The sequence below is a fragment of the Perca fluviatilis genome, chromosome 23 (genome assembly GCF_010015445.1).
Source record: "Perca fluviatilis chromosome 23, GENO_Pfluv_1.0, whole genome shotgun sequence".
Lineage (NCBI taxonomy): Eukaryota > Metazoa > Chordata > Actinopteri > Perciformes > Percidae > Perca > Perca fluviatilis.
This window is the reverse complement of record NC_053134.1, coordinates 25,175,128-25,191,260: the sequence shown is the minus strand read 5'-3', so window position 1 is coordinate 25,191,260 and position 16,133 is coordinate 25,175,128. Positions and strand designations below refer to the sequence as shown.

At 44.2% G+C, this 16,133-nt stretch overlaps 1 protein-coding gene across 6 annotated transcripts in view; it reads left to right on the top strand.

Moving 5' to 3' along the window:
* The first annotated feature begins 6,775 nt into the window (after nt 1–6,775).
* LOC120553669 (EF-hand calcium-binding domain-containing protein 6-like) overlaps nt 6,776–16,133 on the top strand; it is a 70,487-nt gene continuing 61,129 nt past the window's right edge. The window contains exons 1-7 of one of the 6 annotated variants that reach the window (XM_039792321.1): nt 6,790–6,877; nt 7,349–7,398; nt 7,532–7,660; nt 8,499–8,657; nt 10,058–10,278; nt 15,390–15,511; nt 15,648–15,708. In XM_039792321.1, coding sequence (XP_039648255.1) covers nt 8,510–8,657; nt 10,058–10,278; nt 15,390–15,511; nt 15,648–15,708 — 552 coding nt within the window. In that variant the 5' untranslated portion in view covers nt 6,790–6,877; nt 7,349–7,398; nt 7,532–7,660; nt 8,499–8,509. Of the gene's footprint in view, nt 6,878–7,348; nt 7,399–7,427; nt 7,661–8,498; nt 8,658–10,057; nt 10,279–15,389; nt 15,512–15,647; nt 15,709–16,133 lie in introns of those variants that run through there. The other 5 variants (XM_039792317.1, XM_039792320.1, XM_039792322.1 and 2 more) reach the window with 5 other exon arrangements.

The window sequence follows — 16,133 nt, the reverse complement described above, 5'->3', positions numbered from 1 at the left end:
CCAGATGCTTGAAAAGAATGAATGCTAGCTAATTTGGCTGGCAGAACGCTGAACGAGAGATTTTTAGGCAACCAAAATGTCCCAATAAAACTTTGACGGAGTGAAAACACACAGTGAAAGGGTCAAGTTTAACATGAAGACATGGACAACACCAAAAAAACAAGTTCAAGTCTATTTTAAATCAATTTCAATTCAGTTGTATTAATAGTGTCAAATCACAACAGGAGTTATCTCAGGACACTTTACAGATAGAGTAGGTCTAGACCACATTCTATAATTTACAAAGACCTAACAATTTCCCACAAGCAAGCATTTGTGCCACAGCACACAGTGCCATGGTTAGCATATCCCCCCCCCACCCCACAGCAGCTGCACCGCGGCTTCATCCATGACGATTGGGATTGGTTTAAAGAAATGCAAATAAACCAGAGCATGTTTTTCTCCCATCCCATAATACTGTGTGGACTAGCCAGACCTGTGGAGGAAGGTCTGGCTAGTCTGCATTGCAGACTGGTCTGCATTGTAACTCTACCTTCTAGTAATATAGGCTCAGCTCGCTTGGAACCTCGACCGAGGTGGAACCAAAAAAAACAAAGGTACTATCCAGGCATTAGTCTGCTCGAGTTCACCCTCCACACAACAAAGCCCGTTAGAGAACAGACATATCACTCTGACTTGTTATTTGCAGCGTTGATCAGCCACACATATCTGTACATAGCCTCAGTGATTGAGTCTAATGTTTGTGGTTGTCAGGAGGATAAACCCTCAGAAACATTTACACCGCCATCAAACACTAGACCTCTACAGAGGGGCTCAAACTGTTTTATCGGAGGTCAGTAGCTATATAGGTCGGGCCACACACGCACACCTATTTACTGGTGAGGAAACTAAAGTGCAATACTGCCTGTAAGTGAGGAATTCACTTGCCTATATATGGTGATTATATTATAACTGAACAAACTGTTCAAATAGAATCACAGGGTTTCCACGCAACACTAATGCTGTATCTGCCCATGAATCTGTCAAACCGGTATATCAGTCCAACCCTCAAACTGAGTGCATTAGCTGTTGTCATGACGCAGCAGTGGTTTCAAGCCAGGTAGACGCATGGAAGGTAACTGTAAGAGGTGAAGCCAAACCTGTAGAGAAGAAGCCAATCACGCCTCAACCGATCCAGCAGCTCAGTGTCACAACACAGGAGATTGCCGTGTTGTGTGTGTGCTCATTGTTTTTTTTTTTTTGCTCAAAGTGCTGCAGGGTTTTCAGCCTCCATCACTGATCGCCACCTATGTATGAGCTTTATGTGCGCGTATGGATGTAGGTGAGTGTGTGTTAGAGAGAGAAAAAGAGAAAGAGAGAGAGGGAGAGTTTTGTCTTATCACTGCTTAGTTATACAACCAGAATGCATCAGGGTTTGTAGACCGACTTAGCCATTCAATTCAAGGATTCATCAATGATCTTTAACACCCACTATATGGCTACGTTCAGACTGCAGGGAAAAGTGGCCCAAATCAGATTTTTTTTGGGGTCAAGTGACCAGGTCAGACTTCTTCAGAAGTAGTGTGACCACTCAAATCTTGCCCACATCTGATTTTTTTCAAATCAGATTTAGACCACTTCCATATGTGGTCCTGAATCAGACCCAGGTCTGATTTTTATTTCAATGCGGCCGCAGTGTGACCAACCAAGGCGGATTTGATGAAACTTTTACGTCAATCTACATCGACATTTGTCCGAATTATGCACCGGCATAGACACAGACAGTAAAATTAATATCCAATTTGGCTCTCTTTCTCTTCATTCTCCTCCTCAGCACCTGTTCATTAATGTTATGGCTGCCATTACACAAACATTTTGAAATAAAAGCGAAAATGCTTCCTTCCTCCATAACCTCCCTAACTTTAGTGCAACAGCGTGATATAGGCCACATTTTAAAAGGTCATTGAACAGCCAAACAAAAAATCGTATCTGAGCAAAAAAATCTGAATTTAGCCTTAAGACTTGCGGTGTGAACGTAGCCTAAGTGTAGAATTAAAAAATGTGTAATGTTGCAGCCCCTCAGTGGTGAAATCAACAATAACACAGTGGTAAGATCTGACGAGAACCTCCCCCATATTTACGTTTTATTGTTACTGCAGGTGGCACCGCCCTCTAGTTGCCGTAGTAATTATGACGGGATCAGCATGGAAGTATATGAGCGCCAAATTCCATATCAGGAGGCAAGCTGGGGCGGTGTATGGGTCAAACAAACACAGGATTTCCCCCTTTTTACACTTGTCATTTCAATTGTGTCCTATCCTGATTAATTACACTTTTGTTTTCACTTAGCCACATATAGACTACGAATCTCCGTTAGCCAGATCACAGATCTGATTACAGTCTCCATTTTCCGGGCTACATGCCAATTAGCAACGGCACTTCAGTCCACAGGGTGGTGGTAATGCACCTGAAGCTGTATTGTAACCAAGGTTATTATAGTTTTGAATTTTCAATTTCATTTTAGTTTAGTTTTAGTTGGTTTTCAGAGTGGGTTTACTAGTTTTAGTTTACTTTCAGTTTTTCAGAATTACTTTGTTTTATTTTGTATATATTTAGTTTTAGTCTTACAGGGATTTTAGTTTGTGCGGTTTAATGTTTTGAAAAATATTACTATATATAATAAAAGTTTTGTAAAAAAAATAAAAAAACAACCTTTTTTTTTTTTTTTTTTTTTTTTATTCACCTATAATTTAATCCCCTCCCTCCCCCCTCACACACCGCAAAGCCCGCCACCCCACCACTTTTTTCCCCCCTCCCCCCCCCCCCACCCTTATCTGCAGTCTTCTCCTGAACAGAGGTGGCGCTAATGAGGAAAGGCTACCGACTTTGCTCTTTCTACAGACTAGAAGAAGAAGAAAAAGGTAAACAACGGTAGAACCGGCAGCAGCATTGACGCCAATGCTTCGTTTTGATTGGATGAGCTACTTGGTCGGATCAAGCCTTTCATTCATAAAAGAACTCATCTTAACCCTGTAAGTTTACAAGACAGACTTGCAGTCACTGAGAACTGTCGGTGAACTCGTTCAGGCCTCCTGTTTCCGCTTTAAAAAAAGAGTGGTGCTCGACCTCTGCTCGCGCACCATAAATCTGGGCGCGCCGGCAAGATCTACGTCATTTTGACGTCACGATGGTGCGCGCCAGCTCGGATGCGGCGACTGTAAAACGGCCTTTAGTGTCTGATATGAAGCAGTTGCAAACGCCATCTGCTGGAATGTCAACTCGGTTTAATTTCTGTAAAGAACTTATACTGAAATGATTTGCTCTCATTTTTATTTGATTTTCGTTCCATTTTTAATCTGGCAATACGGTTTCACTGTAGTTTTATTTTTCTAAGCACATTTTTTCACTGCTTATTTTTCATTTTAGTTTGTTATAATAACCCTGACGGTAACAGCTAAAAAAACTAAAAGAAGAATGACTTGTGCTCTTTATTTAGTCACAACAACAGTTTAACTAAGTAGCTAATAACGTGTGCACAGACTGACTCTGACCATAGGCGGACTGGCAATCTGGCAGTTCTGGCGAATGCCAGAAGGGCCGATTTGGGCTCCTGGAAAAAAGGAAAAAAATGCGGCACTGGCGTATCGCTCAAAAATTGACAAAAATATGCAAGACTGTACGTCTGCAGCCTGGAGCCGCCCGTCTGGTGCCGTCGGGCTTCTACTTTTCAAAATAAAAGCTAGTTGGTGCGGTGCATCTTCGTACTTTTGTGTTTTGGGTGTTTAAGTATGTTATGATATGTTTCACATATGGAAGCATCTCCATTCTATTCTAAGATGGTGCCATGGTAGTTTATTTGACGGTGTTACGAATTGCTTCAGTCTGTGTATTATGTAATTATGAAAGCCTGTAAGTGCGCCTCATGCTGCTGGTGCCATAATCTCAGGTGGGCCTGGTTTATGCAATTATAAAGTGAAAATGTCCCCCGTCTGAAATTGGGCCAGTAAGGAACGGAATTGCCAGGGCCAAAATTTTGTCCCATCCGCCCCTGACTCTGACTCATCATTAAGAGGTTGTACTAATCAGCAGCATGCTACTTTCTGTATGTGTTGAAATTGACGGAGCGGGTCGCCTGGGTAGCTCACCTGGCAGAGCAGGCGCCCATATATATATATAGAGATTTACTCCTCGACGCGGCAGCCGCAGGTTCGACTCTGCCCTTAGGCCATTTGCTGAATGTCATTCCCCCCTCTCTCTCCCCTTCCATGTATTCAGCTGTCCTGTATAAATAAAGGCCTAAAATGCCCCCATAAAATATGTAAAGAAATTGATGGAGCCATTTTCTCCCTGTCACTTTGCATGTGACAGGAAGAACAACAGCGTTATTTCAGCGTAATATCAGTGTCACTTCAGCTGTCGTTACAATGGAGGGCAGATCCTGTAAAGGCAATTTCAACAGACCATTTACTGACGTACAGTTGCACTTGGGAAGAATAAAGATTGAGTATGCATATTAGAGAGATGGATGTATTCACACCTGTTAAACATCTCAAATGTCCCAAGGTCGTTTGGCAGTGGGATGTCAGTCCATCTCTAATGCTTTTGAGATGCTTTTTAGCAGTGGATCAGATCAGCGGTGTAGTCTACGTGATACGCAGGTATACGCAGTATACCCATTAAGAAAGCTCCAGGATTTCCATATACCCACTTAAAAATGGCCAATGACATGTAACAACATACTTTGCATTATTATTTTGATATATTTTGAATTGTCATCTGTTTTTTCTTCTTCGCGTAGGCTGATTAAAGGTATTTCCGCTGTAAATTGGTTCATAAAAGTGTGTCAGAATGCAGGAAATGAAGTCTTTGACGCTCAAAATGTTCACACCCAGGACACCCAGACCCCCCACTATGATATGGCCCCCCATCCTGGCCCATACATATACAGTACAGTATACCCACTACAATACAGACTACACCACTGGACCAGATAATCCAAACACTTTACCTGTGTGAAACCATGCTACATGTTACCGCTGATGGGTGAACAGTGTCCTTTCTCTCTCTTTCTCTCTGTTCTCTCAGAAATGCCAGCTATTGGCTGCAGGAGAGCCGAGGGAGCAGAGTAAGACCATAACCAGCATTATCAGTGTTTTGTATTCTGCTACTCACTGTAGTGTCACAACAGCAGCAGTATCTTGAGTCAGACTATTAACCTGAGGCATCACTTACAAACAGTCCAGCACCTCTTGCCTCTGTTGCCACAGTAGTTTCCAGTCCAGCAGACCAGTCCCTGCGCTCTACCAGACACTCGTGAATGTCTTTATTGTGCGGATGTAAATGACAACCTCAGCACACACGTCGTCACGCCGCCTCTTTTACGGCTGCTCATTCTTTCCTTTCATTGTTCCTTTTTTGTCTCCGTCGCTCTGTTTACAGCCGATGGCAAGGCTTCAGCTGCCCATCTCCGCTTTTATGGTTTGTTTGGGTATTTTATACATGCCTGTCTCTGTTTCCTGGGCATCTTACGTTTTGTTTGACATGCTTTTGCTTGCTGGTTTATTAATAAAGTTGTGTCTTCAGGCAATATTTGATGACTGTGTTCTCTTTCTTTGAACTCTTCAGTGTCTAAAAGTCTTGTCCTATAGCTGCATGTGTCTAGCACTCTCAAAGTTCCGCTATCAGGAGAAATGGAAAATGAGAGTCAATTGAATGAGGATTGTTACTGCCATGAAATACAGTTCAAATTGAGAACATACAGGGCTGTAATGTAGGGTAGGCAATCAACAGGTTGCACATGAACATCTATGATTGTTACTTAAAGTGCTCATATTATGCTCATTTCTTTTCACCCTGTGTGTTGAGCTCTCCGTTTTAGCTACAGAGTGAGGCATCGCACTTCTGTTCCATCTTTGTTGGGAGGTGCACATGCGCAGTACCTAGGTAAGGACTACTAGCCAGTCAGAAGCAGAGTATGAGGGCGTGCCACGCTAGCAGCTAGGCGAGCATTATAACATGTGTTCCAAAGTGACCCACGTTTGTCTCTGAAGTAAAGGCTGTCCGGTTAGCCAATTTCTTTTCTTCCTACTATCGCCGCCTTCACACTGGCACTTGAAATCAGCTCCGATACGGCTTTGAAACGGCCGGAAGTCATTCATTTCCTATGGAGATTCGCAGACCGCATGCGAATGGGTCCGAACCGGGTCCGAACGAGTGCGGTGCGAAAAAAATCGTGTCAGTTGGTCATCCGGATGCGTTCAAAAAATTGAACTCTTGCGAAAAGCTACGGACGGTTCCTATCCGACGGAAGTTAGCGTTGCCATGGTACTGATAAACAAACCTGCTAATGCTAACTGGTTAGCTAGCAACAGACACCGAACTATTGACATTATACCGCTATATCACATTTAACCGACCTGACATGTCAACGTCCTGGGCAACTTTACTCCACGCAGCAGCCTTTCTATTTATAGCTGTATAAGAGAGGTCATAGAGAATCGGACATTCAGACACTTATCAGTCCTTCTAGTTGTTCTGCCATTTTTGTAAATCGCTTCCGAAGCTTTTCAACGGTGTAGTACGACGTCCGCTGGGGGCGTATTACGGAGCTGATTTCAACTGCCAGTGTGAAGGCGGCGTATGGCCACGCCAAGACCCGCCCTTCAATAGCAGTTCGATTGGTTGGGGTTAGGCATTGACCTCGAGTGGTTAAGCATAGCCGATTGGTCAGTGGATAGGACCTGTACAAATCGAGTTACGTTACCTTGCGTAAGCATGGCCTGGCCAATAGTAGTTTGTGAATGCTATTGAAGGGCGGGTCTAAGGGTAGCGCACGGCTAACTCACTCTTGTAAAGTAAAAGCTAAAGTAAACGGTTAAAACGATATACCGTTAGAAAGGTAAGAAGTTACCCTTTACTTTTACACAATTAAATTAACCAAAAAAAAAATATATTCGTATTTATATAGATATTTTGATAGAACGTTAGCCAAAAACTGTCCGAACGTGGACACAGTAGACTACTGTGAAAATGGCACTACTGAGTCAGTGTGCTAAATTATGTCTCCTCTCTCTAGTGCTACTAGCTGTTTAAGCATTTATAATTATCTTGTAATCGTCATGTGGCCACAGTGGCAACTGTGTAAAAGTAAGATATTTTGAAAGTCAAAATAGCAACCCTACCACAATGCAAATTACAAGCCCAGCGTTTAAACCATAGACTGTTAATATTATACAGTCTATGGTTTAAACAAAAAAAGCCCTGCAATAACCGATGTGGCCACTTGGCGGCGGTAACATAGCCTATCATATCTCCTTTTTAATTGGTATGGCTAACTTGTTAGCTAACAGCTCCCCTTTTACACATCCAGCAGAAACATTAGCATTGAAGTCGTGTTTGTATCCACCTAAGGAATGTAACGTAAGTCCAATATTCAGTCTGTTTTAGTTCTGTTTTTGGTCTTCATTAACTCTTGAGTAAACTGTCTGTCTGTCTGTCCGTTTCTGAGCAGGTTGTAGTGGCCTTTAGAGGCTTTTCCCCCCTCTGAAAACAGGTGCCTGCTCCGGCTGAAAACGAGGTTCATAAGCGGTTAAAGTGAACCAAAAAAGTAGTGGTTCTAAAACTAAAACAATGAACAGGAAGATGCTAACATCTCCGTAGAGCTGAACAGAACTGCAGCTAGGTAGGGAGAATTCTCTCTGGGTTTGTCACTAGAGCAACACCTTTCACATTCAGGGTCGTTGTTACTATTAAACACTGATATACAGATATGTAGCCACATTAAGTTGTACAAAAAGTAGGCTATTATCGGCAACATGCACTTAAAGTAGCCTGTCTAAACTAAAAGTTGTTGTGCAGGAGAATAGACCATGTCACTGTTACATGATTATATTATACTATGGATTATCATTACTGGTGCATTAAAGTGACACTGGACAGCCTTGGATTTTATTGGATATGCTCATAATCAAAATCTTAACTCTTAACAAGCTAACTATTAGCTGTCTAATCAATGTAGTGGAGTAGAACAAGTATAAAGTAATATACACATGAAACTCAGTACTATTAAGTATAGGCTAGTGTTTAGTAAATGTACTTAGTTTCTTTCCACAACTTTATTCAATATCTGTCTTGCCCATAGAATGTCTTGCCATTAACATTTAGAAGAAAAATACTTTTATTTTTTTGCTTCCATGGTGACAGATTTGACAATAGCAAGCTGTGGCAACAAAACTAGACTGAATGGTTGAATACAGTGGGAAGTGCCAACTGCTGATTCATCACACACACACACACACACACACACACACACACACACACACACACACACACACATACACACACACACACACACACACAGAGAAAGAGAGAGAGGGAGAGAGATCATGTTCATGTGTCAACTAGCAACCGCAGTCACTACCCAGTGTCATTTATCACCCTCCTGTCCTCCTGCTTCTCTCCACACACACACACACACACACACACACACACACACACACACACACACACACACACACCAGTTTCACCCAGTATGGCCGAGCTGCTGCCTCTTCACCCTGGACTGGGACACCTGGTCATCGGCCCGCGGCCCCACACCGCTCTGGGCACTGCCACACACTCCTCCACAAAGAGACAGACAGGCGGCGGACACAGGCAGACATGGGTCCACAGAGACCGAGGTAAGTGGTGTTTTAACCTTCAGTTTCCTCAGCTGTAGTTGCCTGTTTTTTTTAATATTATTTCATAATCTAATTGGTCAATACTTTTTTTTTTAACTGAATCAGACATTTTTTGATATCAGTTGGGTCTGCAGAATGATTTATCCTGGCCCTGCGCTGTGACAATGCTAAATGCTTGCTTGTTTCTAAGTTAGTCACAACCCTCATGGCTTTAATAATGCTTAATATATCACTTACTAAGCTTTATAGATCATTTATAATCCATTGATAAAAAGAAATAACTTTGACATTAGAGAGTATGATACATTTAATTCTACTTTAATTCTGTGTTTTAAGACATTAAAACTTCTTTCTTATTAATGGATGATAAGTGATTTAAAAAAAACAATGTATTAACCACCATTAATAAAAACCACTTATGGACTCTCTCTCTCTCTCTGTGGAAATATTTGGGGCGGCTGTGGCTCAGGTAGAGCAGTCGTCTACCAATAGGATGGTTGGTGGTTTGATCTCTGGCCCTGTAGTCCCATGTTGAAGTGTCCTTGGGCAAGACGCTGAACCCTGAATTGCTCCAATGCTGCTGCATCATTGTGCGTGAACAAGGGCATACATTTGGGTTCAACGTTCTCAAACCCCACCACCCCCAGGGTTGAGATCTCCAACTATCTAGGGAGGTCCCAACAAAAACATAGAACATTTTTTGAAAAGTAACTTCAAAAGCGACAAAAACATTATTGCAAAAAAAACCTCAAAAAAAGCGCCAAATGCCGGGAAAAAAGCGCCAAAAACGTAGAAAAAACCCCTCAAAAAAGACGACAAAAAAAAGTTGAAGAAATTGTCTAAACAAAAGCATTGAAAGCGCGACAAAAACCCAGCCCAGTTTTAATTATTGGATGGCTTGTAACCCATAAATTACATCTATGTGCATGAATGTTTATCTGATAATCAGGTGGCACCTCATATGGCAGGAAGAGTAAGACTAGGAAAGCGCTATGTACTAGCTAGCAGCATGGTGGCCCAATGGTTAGCACTCACAGCAAGAAGGTTCTGGGTTTGAATCCAGGTCGTTTCTGTGTGGAGTTTGTATGTTCTCCCCATGTTTGCGTAGGTTTTCTCCGGGTGCTCCGGTTTCCCCCACCATCAAAAAACATGTACTAGGTTCTCCTGTCACTGCCCTTGATCAAGGCACTGGCTCGGAGTTGGCCCCCGGGCGCTGTAAATGGCTGCCCACTGCTCCCTTGAGGGATGGGTTAAATGCAGAAAATGAATTTTGTTACATGTATGTGTATGTGACAATAAAGTACCTTTACCTTTTAACTATATAAATGCAGTCCAAATGTCCATGTAGTGGAAGTATATTTAGGGATACAGGAATGTGTACTTGTTTGTTATTTTGTTAGGTATATTTCATCCTCATCTGACCCCCTCAGTCCATCCAGGGGGGCAGCTCACCCTGGAGCAGGTGGAGCCTCTGATCTACAGCAGATTGGCGAACATCGGGTCGGCCTTCGTGGCTGTGGACCCTGATGGTACGGGGCTGGCGAGCAGAGAGGAGTTCGGACGAACCCTGATGAGCCTGCTGTCTCTCAGCCAGAACCAGCTCGACACTGTCCTCAACGAGGTGAGAGGGACATTAACACGGAGGTTAGAGGTCAGGGTCTCCTGAAAGCACTTCACCAAGTTTGCTGCTTCATCAGCTAGGGGCTGTTCTGACTTGATTTCAAAGGCCATGAACTCCCAACACAGGTGTTTATTTCAACTAGCCGATGAGACCTGGACTCTGTGGGTGTGTATTAGAGGTGGGGGACTCGAGTTACATGACTTGACACTAGTTGGACTCAAAAGTCGCAAATTTGGGGACTTGAGACTTGCTTGACTTACATTGATAAACGACTCAACTTGACTTTGACTTGGTTTTCATGACTTGAGACTTGACTTAAACCTGAGACAGATGACCCAAAAGGACTTGACTTTTTTTTAAAGGTCCCATGGCAAGAAAATGTCCCTTTATGAGTTTTTTTACATTAATATGAGTTCCCCCAGCCTGCCTGTGGTCCCCCAGTGGCTAGAAATGGAGGCAGGAGGCAGCTGTCATGCCAAAAATAATCAAATTTAGATTAGATTTCAGGACCAACCTTCAAAAGGTCTAGTTCCCAACCTGATGTCTGACTCTTTGCTCTAACCTCCCTCCCAACTCCGAAAGTGATTACTGTAAAACACTGGCGCTGATGGTATCTGGGCAACACTTGGTTAGGATGTGGAAGGGGGGAGGGCCAAAAAAGGCTTAACCAGAAGTGTGTATTAAGTCGTGTTTCTATCAAACTCTTTCTGTGTTGTACCTTTTTAGAACCATATAATCTGTACGGACATGTACCTAAAATCAGTTTTAAGCGGTTTCGTCGCAGACGGTACTCTTAAATGTAGCTGTGGCCGCATGGTAAGAGCTGCGGACAGCCATATGCTGAGAAACAAGCTGAAAAGCCTTTTATTCCTCACTGTCCCATCCAGCGCTCGCTGTAATTCTTCATCACCGACGATTCCAGAGGAACGTCTGCACCAACCGCTGACTGCAGTGTTTGGATCTAATTTGCTAGGTACCTCAACAGGGGGGCTAACGAAAAAAAACAGGACGGAATACAGCGGTTCTATTGGTACAATCCAAAACCTTTTGACAATGTAAACGCAAAAATAACTGCTCCAATGTGAAGCAAAATAAACTGAAAGGAACCAGACTGCTTGGTGGAAACGAGGCTTTCGATTTTCATCCTCCAAATGTTGTTACGTGGGGCATCATCCAGAAGATGGCAGTAGAAGATTTATTTTTTAAATCTCTTCCAGGCAGCTGACACTGACAAATGATGCTCTGTGGCTGTGAAGACTGGTCAGCGGAGAAGTGAGCCTGGCAGATGTTAAAGCAGACGTTATTTGTTTGCACCTCTGTTGCGTTGGCTGGCATCAGTTTTTTCCTCTGATCGAGCCCACTGGCTCATTCTTTTAAGATTTGTCTTTGGGCGTTTTGGGCATTTATTTTGATAGGACACCTGAAGACATGAAAGGGTAGAGAGAGAGAGAGGAGGGAAGGACACGCAGCAAAGGGCCGCAGGTCGGAGTCTAACCCGGGTCCCGCTGCGTCGAGGAGTAAACCTCTATATATGGGCGCCCGCTCTACCAACTGAGCTATCCGGGCGCCCCGCTGGCTCATTCTTTGCTATGTTTTATTCCATATATTCCTCAGCAGCCTGTAGATGTTTACTAAAAATGAAGGAATCCATTTAAAAGAAAACCTCTGGGCGGTGTAGAAAGTAGAAGTCGTCACTCTGCACCCATGAAGTCTAATGAGTGTGTTGAGGCCTCGGATCAGGATGCTTCTACTCTCTGGCATTGATCAATCTAGCGTGAATGTGTGTGTGTGTGTGTGTGTGTGTGTGTGTGTGGTGTGTTTGGGGTCTGTGCACGGCGGCATGATTCCCCCTCTCCCTTCGTCTTCATCTGTGTGCGCGATGCCTCTGTCACTCTGCTACGCCACTGTAATCGTCTCCACTGTTCCTCTTTGTTCCGTCTCAGCGCTCACGCCTGACAGTTTGACTGCCTGTCTTTCCCACACAGATTTCCTCCCATAATATCAGCACTTTGTGTCCCCCCTCCCCCCCATACACAACCCCACTTCCCTCCATCCCTCGCCCACCCCTCCCACTCACCGTCTTATTCATTAAAGACACTGTGCGTATGAGTGTGTGTGTGTGTGTTCTGGAGAACTGTCGAAAGTTTACTTTAAAGGACTACCACTGGTATAGCAGCTGTTGTTCTGGTGACATTTTGATGTGGAAGTTGCTTTGCGCTTGGGGGGAGCGAGAAGCCACAAGCAGCCTCACACCCCTCACACCCCCCCACCGCCCATTCTTCTTCTAGTTCTTCTTCTTCTGTTCTTTATTTATCTATCTGGCCTCATCCATCAAGATCTCTTTTTCGTAAAATATTGATCAAGTATTAAATGTGCTGCGTCTGAAAAAGCTGGGCCCGTAAAAAGAAATATGCCTGAATAATTCAAGCTCATTGGGGAGGAGGGAGGGGTCGACGGCAAAAAAGACAATCACAGCTGACAAATCTGATGAGGATGAAGAAGACGCTGGTGACAGACAGCCAGACTCGTGCAGAGAACAAGACAGAGAAAATCCACCGCATCAGGAGAGCTCAAGCTCTGTCTCCTCACTTACCAAATGGCTTTTTTTTTCTCCCTGCGTTCATTTTAGAGTGATTAACAGCTAAGATGATTATTTTATACTATTTACGGATGTTTTTGTCCCGACGTACAGACGTCTCAACACGTCTTATGGTCCTGCCCTCCATACCATCAGCCGCTGACCTCGCTCTCACCTTCAGCCTCAAACTGAAGTGCAGGTGCAATAACACCATCACAGGTATATAGAGCACGGAGGCCCCCCTTCCTCCCCTGAGGTGTGTGTGTGTTACGCTCCATGGCTGCTGATAGCAGTGATAATTGGACAGTGTGGTGTCTATAATAAGACTCAATGCCAGGAGCTCCGCTGGGGACCGCTGCACTGGATTACACCATGGAAGGATGTAGGGCAGGGCAGCAGGGACTGTACTTTGATTATGAGCCACCAAAATAGGTATACGTTTGTGTGTGTGTGTGTGTGTGCCAAGTATTTGTCTGCTTGATTGAATGCACGTGTGTATTTGTGTGTGTGGTTTTGTGGAAACTAGTTCCCTGATTTTGTGTGTTTGGGTATGTGCCAACTCTTTACCAGTTTTCTGTAAAGTGTTTGTGTGTGTGTCCATGTGTGTGTTTTGTAAAACAGCACAAGGTCAGAATAAAAAGCATGCGGCTGCATTTCCCAGGTGTGCCCCCCGCCAACCCCGTTCCAGAGAACGGCACCTAGTGTATTCCCCAAACAGCCTCGTCCTGAAAATTACTGCTCAACCCACCTGACGCCAGCCAGCCACATCACAACCATGCTCTTCCCGTCTCCACGGAGACACCATCATATGTGCCATTATCACAGACGCAAAAGTTTGGAGTGGGCTTGAGTGCAGGGGTATGTTGAACATGGAGTATTTCCCCCACACCATCATCTTCATCCTCCTCTTGCTTTTCATCATCACAGTTGTGTTTTGTGTACAGTATATATCTACTATATATCCGAATATATCAAGGGTTAAAGGACTTGTGTCTCAGCAGGATTTGGAAAAACTTGTCCATGCTTTTGTCCTCAGTAGACTTGACTACTGTAACGGTGTCTTTACAGGTCTTTTTTCTCATACTAATGACACATGTACGTTTGTTTGTGTGGAAAGCCCGCTTTTATTAAGCAACTGTAGGAAGGCATTCAGAAATGTCAACAGATGTGCACATCAGAAACCGAGCCGGACCCGAACCCGAACATCATTTCTAAATATCTGTCCGAACCCGGCCCGGCCCGTTGGGTCCCGCTGGGTCCCGCCGGGCTCGGTTCGGGTATCCATCCTCTATCTGGGATAGGGCTTTGACTCCGAACTTCGTTATTCGAATATAATTCGAATATTAAAAAAAATAATGATATTCGAACGAATATTAGCCAGCCCTTAATATTCGAACCTTTTATGGGCATTATTTTTTGTAAATGCGTTTGCTTGTAAACGTTGTTTTCAGTTCAGATTCCGAGGCTTTTTCACGCATTTCAAAATGTAACTACACGTCGCAGCGACGCACGTCTCTCGGCCGTGGCTCGGTAGCGTTGCATTCCCCCCTAATTCTCAAAGAAAGCTGGCTTGCCCAGGGCCAGGCCAGACCAGGGCCAGGCCAGACCAGGGCCAGGCCAGGGCCAGGCCAGCTCAGCGGCGTCTTTCTCCCGTCGCGTTCCGCTGTCTCTCCTACCTACACCGGCGCCGCACCCTGTCCCTTCTCCCCTTCCTACCTGCTGCTCAGTGCTGCTGCACATGAGGAGAGAGCACAGAGGGGGGGGGCAGGGCTGCTCCTCAGTCACACAACAGAAGAGAAAGGAGACTGTTTCGGCGGCCACAGGAGAGAAATACATGGCATGCTCGCTGGACAATACTGGCGACTCTTTTTATTTTACAGAAAGTCACCAGATTTGTCGCTAGTCGCTTTTGTGAAAAAAAAGTCGCTAAGTTGGCAACACACACTGGCTCGACGCACACACCAGCACACGAGTATAAACATCAGACCACTTATGTAGGCTACGGTGAAAGCTCCGAACTTCCTGTCGAAAGCACACTGTTTGTGTTTAATCCAGGGTCTGACTTAATTTTTTTTTTTTAGACTGAAGGCATTTAATGGTCAAAATATTATTAATAAATATTCAAATATATTCGAATATTAATATAAAAACGAACTTCGAATATGATTTTTGGGCAAAAGTTAAAGCCCTAATCTGGGACAGGTCTGCTTCCTGTCCCCAGAGTCAGAACTAAACAGGGGGAAGCAGCGTTGAGTTTTTATGCTCCACATATCTGGAATTAACTCCCAGAAAACCGCAGGTCCGCCTCAACCGCCTTTCTTTAAATAATTGTTCATTTCTCGTACTGCACTGTCACTTTTATTCTCGTATTTTATCTGTTTTTGTATTTTGAACTGCTCTTTAATGTTTTATGTGAAGCACTTTGAATTGCCCCGTTGCTGAAATGTGCTATATAAATAAAGCTGCCTTGCCTTGCCTACAGTATGTAGAGCCACGTGCGTTTACATGCCTTTGTGTTTTGTGGCTGCTGTAGGTGTGTGAGAGGGGCGGTGAAACGGTGGACTACACGCAGTTTCTGAGGCGGTTCAGTCGAGCTCCCGCGGCCCACAGAGCCTGCAGCAGCCGCAGCCGCAGCCGCAGCAGCAGCAGCGTGGGGTACACACACTCCTCTTCTCCAGCACCACAGCAGACCTTTTCTAAACAAAGAAATATCACGCTGCTTTGCATTTATAGGCGTTTGGTGGCAGCAGCTGAACACAAATGAACTGTATTGTGTGTCTGTTTGTCTCAGGCGCAGTCCACAGAACACCTCCATGTCCCTGGCTGAGATACAGAAGCATCTCAAAGACAAGGTTTGTACCCTCCCTTTGACTTGGTCATTGTTAAAAGTAGGGCTGCACAATATTATTATGGCTGATATTGCGACGGCGATACAAAAAGCTATATATTGTGCAGCCCTAGTTAAAAGACGCAACCCGGGATTTGTGCTTCACTGGTGGTCAGGCACAGCGTCCGGTGGCAATATGTTGAAGTTAAATGCTCAGCACCGAAGATTGGCAAAACATTTTCTTTATAATGCAGTAAATGCCCCCTGTGGAGTTTTTGCCAAAAAGCGGTGCTCTGGAGAAATGCTTTTATCAGCGAGTCCCCATTTTGTTTCTCGTGTTGTACTGGTGCTCACACAGACGTAGATGTACGCACATGTGAAGCAGTACATAGTTCCCGGTTTCCTTCTTTGAATGATGAATAGATTACCGCCGCATGCTGGCATGGAGAG